Consider the following 9,810-nt stretch of genomic DNA (forward strand, 5'->3'; position numbering starts at 1 on the left):
CAGTGAGTTCCTATACATCCAGTGAGTTCCTATACATCCAGTGAGTTACTATACATCCAGTTAGTTACTGAGTTACTATACATCCAGTGAGTTACTGAGTTCCTATACATCCAGTGAGTTCCTATACATCCAGTGAGTTCCTATACATCCAGTGAGTTACTATACATCCAGTTAGTTACTGAGTTACTATACATCCAGTGAGTTACTGAGTTCCTATATATCCAGTGAGTTACTGAGTTCCTATACATCCAGTGAGTTACTATACATCCAGTTAGTTACTGAGTTACTATACATCCAGTGAGTTACTGAGTTCCTATACATCCAGTGGGTTCCTATACATCCAGTGAGTTCCTATACATCCAGTGGGTTACTGAGTTCCTATACATCCAGTGAGTTACTATACATCCAGTGAGTTACTGAGTTACTATACATCCAGTGAGTTACCATGCATACAGTGAGTTACTGAGTTACTATACATACAGTGAGTTACTGAGTTACTATACATCCAGTGAGTTACTGAGTTACTATACATCCAGTGAGTTACTATACATCCAGTGAGTTACTGAGTTACTATACATCCAGTGTGTTACTATACATCCAGTGAGTTACTGAGTTACTATACATCCAGTGAGTTTCTATACATGCAGTGAGTTACTGAGTTACTATACATCCAGTGAGTTACTATACATCCAGTGAGTTACTGAGTTACTATACATTCAGTGTGTTACTATACCTCCAGTGAGTTCCTATACATCCAGTGAGTTACTATACATTCAGTGTGTTACTATACATCCAGTGAGTTACTGAGTTACTATACATCCAGTGAGTTACTGAGTTACTATACATTCAGTGTGTTACTATACATCCAGTGAGTTACTGAGTTACTATACATCCAGTGAGTTACTATACATCCAGTGAGTTACTGAGTTACTATACATCCAGTGAGTTACTGAGTTACTATACATCCAGTGAGTTACTGAGTTACTATACATTCAGTGTGTTCCTATACATCCAGTGAGTTACTGAGTTACTATACATCCAGTGAGTTACTATACATCCAGTGAGTTACTGAGTTACTATACATCCAGTGAGTTACTGAGTTACTATACCTCCAGTGAGTTACTATACATCCAGTGAGTTCCTATACATCCAGTGAGTTACTATACATCCAGTGAGTTACTGAGTTACTATATATCCAGTGAGTTACTGAGTTATTATACATCCAGTGAGTTACTATACATCCAGTGAGTTACTGAGTTACTATACATCCAGTGAGTTACTGAGTTACTATACATCCAGTGAGTTACTATACATCCAGTGAGTTACTGTGTTACTATACATCCTGTGAGTTACTGAGTTCCTATACATCCAGTGAGTTACTATACATCCAGTGAGTTACTGAGTTACTATACATCCAGTGAGTTACTATACATCCAGTGAGTTACTGAGTTACTATACATCCAGTGAGTTACTATACATCCAGTGAGTTACTGAGTTACTATACATCAGTGAGTTACTTTTTACAGTGAGTTAGTTACTGAGTTACTATACATACAGTGAGTTACTGAGTTACTATACATCCAGTGAGTGAGTGAGTTACTATACATCCAGTGAGTTACTATACATCCAGTGAGTTACTGAGTTACTATACATCCAGTGAGTTACTATACATCCAGTGAGTTACTATACATCCAGTGAGTTACTGAGTTACTATACATTCAGTGTGTTACTATACATGCAGTGAGTTACTGAGTTACTATACATCCAGTGAGTTACTATACATCCAGTGAGTTACTGAGTTACTATACATTCAGTATGTTACTATACCTCCAGTGAGTTACTATACATCCAGTGAGTTCCTATACATCCAGTGAGTTACTATACATCCAGTGAGTTACTGAGTTACTATACATTCAGTGTGTTACTATACATCCAGTGAGTTACTGAGTTACTATACATCCAGTGAGTTACTGAGTTACTATACATCCAGTGAGTTACTGAGTTACTATCCATCCAATAGGCTATGTGTAGTGTACATGCAGTTAGTAGGACTTGCCAGGATAAAGTGGGTGTATCCAGGATAAGGTGGGTGTGTCCAGGATAAGGTGGGTGTGTCCAGGATAAGGTGGGTGTGTTCTTTATAAGATAGCATAGTGCTTACTGACCATGAGCAACCACTTAGAATTCAGCTATCTGAGGTACACTACAATTCCCTGTATCCAATCAAAACCCATCAGATGAAACAGAGGTCTTACCTTTCAGTTGGAAGTCTCAGAACCCACTCCTCCTCCAAACACGGATCAGGAACAGAATCAATAGATGTTGTCTTGTTGTGACTGATAGAGGGATCCACAGAGAGAATGCTGCTACCCACCTCTACAATGGCTAAGGTGTGGTGAACTTTACACCCCTAGCCCAGGGCCTGCCTGGCTAACTTCCTGCCCGCTGTACAGCTTTACAATGCCGATATCAGCTAAAAGCTAATTATTCACTAGATCATTTCTCCTTCTGTCTATAGGGCTCTCTCTCTCTCTCTATTTGGTCTGTCTGTAGGGCTCTCTCTCTCTCTATTTGGTCTCTCTGTAGGGCTCTCTCTCTATTTGGTCTGTCTGTAGGGCTCTCTCTCTCTATTTGGTCTGTCTGTAGGGCTCTCTCTCTCTCTCTCTCTCTCTTGGTCTCTCTATTTGGTCTGTCTCTCTCTCTCTCTCTCTCTATTTGGTCTGTCTGTAGGGCTCTCTCTCTCTCTCTCTCTCTCTCTCTCTATTTGGTCTGTCTGTAGGGCTCTCTCTCTCTCTCTCTCTCTCTCTATTTGGTCTGTCTGTAGGGCTCTCTCTCTATTTGGTCTGTCTGTAGGGCTCTCTCTCTCTCTCTATTTCTCTCTCTCTCTCTCTCTCTATTTGGTCTGTCTGTAGGGCTCTCTCTCTCTCTCTATTTGGTCTGTCTGTAGGGCTCTCTCTCTATTTGGTCTGTCTGTAGGGCTCTCTCTCTATTCGGTCTGTCTGTAGGGCTCTCTCTATTTGGTCTGTCTCTCTCTCTATTCGGTCTGTCTGTAGGGCTCTCTCTCTCTCTATTTGGTCTGTCTGTAGGGCTCTCTCTCTCTATTTGGTCTGTCTGTAGGGCTCTCTCTCTCTCTCTATTTGGTCTGTCTGTAGGGTTCTCTCTCTATTTGGTCTGTCTGTAGGGCTCTCTCTCTCTATTATTTGGTCTGTCTCTCTCTCTATTTGGTCTGTCTGTAGGGCTCTCTCTCTATTCGGTCTGTCTGTAGGCTCTCTCTCTGGTCTGTCTCTCTCTCTCTCTATTTGGTCTGTCTGTAGGGCTCTCTCTTGGTCTGTCTGTCTCTCTATTTGGTCTGTCTAGGGCTCTCTCTCTCTATTTGGTCTGTCTGTAGGGCTCTCTCTGGTCTCTCTCTCTATTTGGTCTGTCTGTAGGGCTCTCTCTCTCTCTCTCTATTTGGTCTGTCTGTAGGGCTCTCTCTCTATTCGGTCTGTCTGTAGGCTCTCTCTCTCTCTCTCTATTTGGTCTGTCTCTCTCTCTCTCTATTTGGTCTGTCTGTAGGGCTCTCTCTCTCTCTCTATTTGGTCTGTCTGTAGGGCTCTCTCTCTCTCTATTTGGTCTGTCTGTCTCTCTCTATTTGGTCTGTCTGTAGGGCTCTCTCTCTCTCTCTATTTGGTCTGTCTGTAGGGCTCTCTCTCTCTCTCTATTTGGTCTGTCTGTAGGGCTCTCTCTCTATTCGGTCTGTCTGTAGGGCTCTCTCTCTCTATTTGGTCTGTCTGTAGGGTTCTCTCTCTCTCTCTATTTGGTCTGTCTGTAGGGCTCTCTCTCTCTCTATTTGGTCTGTCTGTCTCTCTCTCTATTTGGTCTGTCTGTCTCTCTCTATTCTCTCTCTCTCTATTTGGTCTGTCTGTAGGGCTCTCTCTCTCTCTCTCTATTTGGTCTGTCTAGGGCTCTCTCTCTCTTCTATTTGGTCTGTCTGTAGGGCTCTCTCTCTATTTGGTCTGTCTGTATTTATTCGGTCTGTCTGTAGGCTCTCTCTCTCTCTCTCTCTATTTGGTCTGTCTGTAGGGCTCTCTCTCTCTATTTGGTCTGTCTGTAGGGCTCTCTCTCTCTATTTGGTCTGTCTGTAGGGCTCTCTCTCTCTAGTTGGTCTGTCTGTAGCTCTCTCTCTCTCTCTCTATTCGGTCTGTCTGTAGGGCTCTCTCTCTCTCTCTCTCTATTTGGTCTGTCTGTAGGGCTCTCTCTCTCTCTCTATTTGGTCTGTCTGTAGGCTCTCTCTCTCTCTCTCTCTCTCTATTTGGTCTGTCTGTAGGGCTCTCTCTCTATTCTATTTGGTCTGTCTGTAGGGCTCTCTCTCTCTATTTGGTCTGTCTATTCGGTCTGTCTGTAGGGCTCTCTATTCGGTCTGTCTGTAGGGCTCTCTCTCTCTCTCTCTATTCGGTCTGTCTAGGGCTCTCTATTCGGTCTGTCTCTCTCTCTATTCGGTCTGTCTGTAGGGCTCTCTCTCTCTCTCTCTCTATTCGGTCTGTCTGTAGGGCTCTCTCTCTATTCGGTCTCTCTCTCTCTATTTGGTCTGTCTGTAGGGCTCTCTCTCTCTATTCGGTCTGTCTGTAGGACTCTCTCTCTCTCTATTCGGTCTGTCTGTAGGGCTCTCTCTCTCTCTATTCGGTCTGTCTGTAGGGATCTCTCTCTCTCTCTCTATGTGGTCTGTCTGTAGGGCTCTCTCTCTATTTGGTCTCTCTGTGGGGTCTCTCTCTCTTTCTATTCTGTCTATCTGCTGGGTTGAGTCTCTCTCTCTATTCGGTCTGTCTGTAGGGCTCAATTAGCTAGACTACGAGTCTCTTTAGCTAACAATCCACTCCTTGCCACTCCTTGTCATTGCCAAAGAGACTGGCCTTTCAATCTTAACGTTTTCTTTTCTTTCTAAACATCCCCATGTAATTCTTAACTGTATTTCTTCCATTCAGTTGAGTCTATGACGGAAGCCTGTCGTGTAGATATTTCAACATCACGTCCAGACAATAAAAGTCTACAATGATCAGCCGCGCCTGGCAGCCAAACGTATAGGTGTCCCCATGGGTCTAATATTTAAATGGAGGAAATGTGATCCTAATCATTGTTTTGAGCCTCCACGGTAGACATCCCTCCTAATGAACAGACTCCACATCCTGCTCCTGTGAGCTTCAGAGGACAGTGTAGTTGCACTTGATGCTGCATGTGTTTATGGATGAGAAAGGTGAACTTGCCCATTTCGCGGGGAATGGGGATTCCCTGCTTTGCGATCTGTTTCCTACGTCAACAGCCAGGGTTTCATTGAATAGGCCTAGGCACTATTTTTATTTTTATTTTTTAAATGTAATTAAACCGATGCACTTGCCGGTTTTCAACTTCAATTCACAGGAACGAAACATGATTAAGACAAAAAAACATAGTTTAAATTAACTCAAATGTATGGTGTTTTTGGTTTATGTCAGTTTCATTGTTTTTTATGCTATTAATTGCTTTTTTTATGGTTATAAGTGATTACATTTAGTGGAAAATGTTGTCTTTTTTTGCAATTCTGAGTAATTAAGGATATACACTTTATTCAGTACTACTGCAGTTGCTAAATAATTTCACATAAGGCCACAAATGAAATTTTCTCCCTGGATACCCCACTCCCCTCACATGAAAAATCCTGCATCAGACAAAAATATTGTTTTGTCTCTGGCTTACAGGTCGCCTGAATTCACTGTAGGCTAGCATACGAATTGTGTATTAAATTCACTGTAGGCTAGCATACGAATTGTGTATTAAATTCCCTGTAGGCTAGCATACGAATTGTGTATTAAATTCCCTGTAGGCTAGCATACGAATTGTGTATTAAATTCACTGTAGGCTAGCATACGAATTGTGTATTAAATTCACTGTAGGCTAGCATTGTGTATTAATAGCCCAGGCTTTTTCTTTTACAGTCTTGTCTCATCGCTTCAACTCCCGTACAGACTCGGGAAGGTCGAGAGCCGTGCGTCCCCCGAAACGCCCAAGCCGCACTGCTTCTTGGCACCAATGTGTTGGAGGAAACACCATACACCCGGTGACTGTGTCAGCATGCACTGCACCCGGCCCGCCACAGGAGTCACTGGTGCGCAATGGGACAAGGACATCCCTCCCCTAACCCGGACGACGCTGGGACAATTGTGCGCCGCCCCATGGGCCTTCCGGTCGTGGCCAGCTGAATTCGAACCCAGAATCTCTAGTGGCACAGATAGCACTGTGATGTAGTGCCTTAGACCACTGCGCCACTCGGGAGGCCAACTTCACAAATGAAAGGCTAGTCTTTTTAGTAAATGAGAAGGAGTGGCTAGGAATGTGGAATGTTAGCCTGGGTATAAGTCTCTTTAGCTATGGTTCAATGACTCTCACCAGGAAGTGAGGTAGCAGTAGAACTTTAAGAACCGTTGCCTTGGATACATCTATCATTACCTGATTCTAGATTCCATTTCAGACCTCAGCTCCCTCCCCCTCCCTAGACCCCACCTCCTCAGGGGGAACTGAAAGGAATACATGAAAGACCTGGGTGAAAGCAACATGGCGGAGGTTCCACACACCACACAACCTATTGATTGGTGTTTCCACCTATCCTGTCCTTTCAGACCTCAGCTCCCTCCCCCTCCCTAGATCCCGCCTCCTCAGGGGGAACTGAAAGGAATACATGAAATACCTGGGTGAAAGCAACATGGCGGAGGTTCCACACACCACACAGCCTATTGATTGGTGTTTCCACCTATCCTGTCCTTTCAGACCTCAGCTCCCTCCCCCTCCCTAGACCCCGCCTCCTCAGGGGGATCTGAAAGGAATACATGAAAGACCTGGGTGAAAGCAACATGGCGGAGGTTCCACACACCACACAACCTGTTGATTGTTGTTTCCACCCATCCTGTCCTTTCAGATCTGTGAACTGATAGAAGAGGGCGGGGCTAAGGGGCATGGAGGGGAGGGGGCTGCAGTTTAAAGTTCCTGAATTCTTGATCTACTGATGGTATGTCTGCTATGACAACGGGCTGTTCAGACTGTACTCGGGCCTGTACTGACATGTGTGGCTGTAGCTGTAGGGTTGCTTGAAGCCACAAGTTCCTCCACAGAGCAAGACTGATGACAGAACACTGTGGATATACAGTACCAGTCAAACGTTTTAGAACACTTACTCCTTAAAGGGTTTTTATTTATTTTTGACTATTTTCTACATTGTAGGATAATAGTGAAGACATCAAAACAATGAAATAACACATATGGAATCATGACGTAACCAAAAAAGTGTTAAACAAATATATTTTAGATTCTTTAAAGTAGCCACCCTTTGCCTTGATGACAGCTTTGCACACTCTTGGAATTCTCTCAACCAGCTTCATGAGGAAGTCACCTGGAATGCATTTCATTTAACCAAGTGTGCCTTGTTAAAAGTTAATTTGTGGAATTTCTTTCCTTCTTAATGCATTTGAGTCAATCAGTTGTGTTGTAAAAAGGTAGGGGTGGGATACAGAAGATAGCCCTATTTGGTAAAATACCAAGTCCATATTATGACAAGAACAGATCAAATAAGCAAAGAGAAACGACAGTCCGTCATTACTTTAAGACATGAAGGTCAGTCAATCCGGAACATTTCAAGAACTGATAAAGTTTCTTAAAGTGCAGTCACAAAAACCATCAAGCGCTTTGATGAAACTGGCTCTCATGAGGACAGCCACAGGAAAGGAAGACCCAGAGTGACCTCTGCTCTAGAGGATAAGTTCCTTAGAGGTAACTGCAGCTCAGATTGCAGGCCAAATAAATGTTTCACAGAGTTCAAGTAAAAGACACATCTCCAACATCAACTGTTCAGAGGAGACTGCGTGAATCAGACCTTCATGGTCAAATTGCTGCAAAGAAACCACTACTAAAGGACACCAATAATAAGAAGAGACTTGATTGGGCCAAGAAACACGAGCAATGGACATTATACCGGTGGAAATCTGTCCTTTGGTCTGATGAGTCCAAATTTCAGATTTTTGCTTCCAGCCGCTGCCTCTTTGTGAGACGCAGAGTAGGTGAATGGATGATCTCCGCATGTGTATTTCCTACTGTGAAGCATGGAGGAGGTGGTGTGCTGGTGACACAGTCTGGGATTTATTTAGAATTCAAGGCACACTTAACCAGCATGGCTACCACAGCATTCTGCAGCGATATGCCAATCCATTTGATTTGTGCTATCACAAATGCGCTATCATTTGTTTTTCAACAGGACAATGACCCAAAACACACCTCCAGGCTGTGTAAGGGCTATTTGACCAAGAAGGAGAATGATGGAGTGCTGCATCAGATGACCTGGCCTCCACAATCACCCGACCTCAACCCAATTGAGATGGTTTCGGATAAATTGGACTACAGAGTGAAGGAAAAGCACCCAACAAGTCCTCAGCATATGTGGGAACTCATTCAAGTCTGTTGGAAAAGCATTCCTCATGAAGCTGGTTGAGAGAATGCCAAGAGTGAGCAAAGCTGTCCTCAAGGCAGAAGGTGGCTACTTTGAAGAATCTAAAATCTATTTTGATTTGTTTAACACTTTTTTGGTTACCGCATGTGTTATTTCATAGTTATGATGTCTTCACTATTATTCTACAAAGTACTAAATAGTTAAAAAATAAAAATACATATTTTTTGAATGAGTAGGTGTGTCCAAACGTTTGACTGGTACTGTATATATGTATACATGTAACCGGTGCTGTAGCTCTGTGTTGTGTGTGGTTGATTGACACTATAGACGTGGACTTTGGAGATCAGGTCGTTTTAATTCATCAGAACTGACTCTCTTGCATCCTCCATCTGCATCCAAAAGGAAATAAAACACTTGTAGAGCCACATCATGTTCTGCGAATCGTCACCTCTTTCTCTCATAGTGCATCAAAATGATTTTCGAATACAAACATTAGTACAGCATCTCCATATTATGCATCAACACTTAACATATATTTTATATTGATAAAAAACACAGACCTGCATCCAAAAGGAAACGAAACATTTGTAGAGCCACATTATGTTCTGAGAATCGTCACCTCTTTCTACAACAGATGCCCAATAGGAGGGTCTGGGATCATTCCAGGAGCTAGCCATCGTTCACACATACAATAAAATAGCCTGCTATTAACCACATGTTGAATTCAGAATGCTGATATCATCCTAAAAAGTACAATTACAAGTGCATCTTAACAATACCATCCACTTATGAGTAACCTCTAAATATACAACATTATTCTATATACAAAACACTGTGTGTATGACTTTGTGCTTAAAAGTATCAAACGTTTCTGAAGACGACAGAAAAGGCAGTGCATCAAAATGATTTGCCTACCTCTCTCAGTGCATCAAAATGATTTGAGCACTGATCTGGCGGGCAGCAGAGAAAATCCCTGGAGCAAAACTGATCTGGCGGGCTCACTAAACAGTAGAACATCCCTGGTCTCCCTATTGCCTTCTCCCAGGATGCAGGCAGGGCATAAATAACATATCAATCTGGCGGGACATATTAATATATGAACCTGGTCAAATTCTGATCACAGTACTTTAACAGAGAAACTGTCATCCCTATATCACTAAACAGAGAACATCCCTGGTCATATATATATATATTAAATACATATTTATACTTTGTACATTTTGAATGCATAGCAGGACAGAAAAATGGTCCCAATCTGGCGGGCTCTAAACAGAGCACTTATCATGAGAAAATCCTGATCTGGTCATCCCTGGTCATCCCTATTGCCTCTGATCTGGCGGGCTCACTAAACAGAGAACATCCCT

General features: G+C 42.9%; 2 protein-coding genes and 1 long non-coding RNA gene across 3 annotated transcripts in view; 1 reads left to right on the forward strand and 2 right to left on the reverse strand.

Moving 5' to 3' along the window:
* The window catches only part of nkpd1 (NTPase, KAP family P-loop domain containing 1), a 22,555-nt gene extending 20,160 nt beyond the window's left edge, over positions 1-2,395 (reverse strand). The window contains exon 1 of the mRNA XM_065022165.1: positions 2,256-2,395. The gene's annotated coding sequence lies outside the window, so the exon portion shown is untranslated. The remainder of the gene's footprint in view (positions 1-2,255) is intronic.
* Positions 1-9,331, forward strand: part of LOC135573336 (zinc finger protein 664-like) — a 55,881-nt gene extending 46,550 nt beyond the window's left edge. The window contains exon 4 of the mRNA XM_065022378.1: positions 5,949-9,331. Coding sequence (XP_064878450.1) covers positions 5,949-6,151 — 203 coding nt within the window. The 3' untranslated portion in view covers positions 6,152-9,331. The remainder of the gene's footprint in view (positions 1-5,948) is intronic.
* LOC135573344 (uncharacterized) overlaps positions 1-9,810 on the reverse strand; it is a 123,962-nt gene that overhangs the window by 57,996 nt on the left and 56,156 nt on the right. The gene's annotated exons all lie outside the window — the stretch shown is intronic.

The sequence above is a fragment of the Oncorhynchus nerka genome, linkage group LG2 (assembly GCF_034236695.1).
Source record: "Oncorhynchus nerka isolate Pitt River linkage group LG2, Oner_Uvic_2.0, whole genome shotgun sequence".
In the NCBI taxonomy this organism is placed as follows: Eukaryota; Metazoa; Chordata; class Actinopteri; order Salmoniformes; family Salmonidae; genus Oncorhynchus; species Oncorhynchus nerka.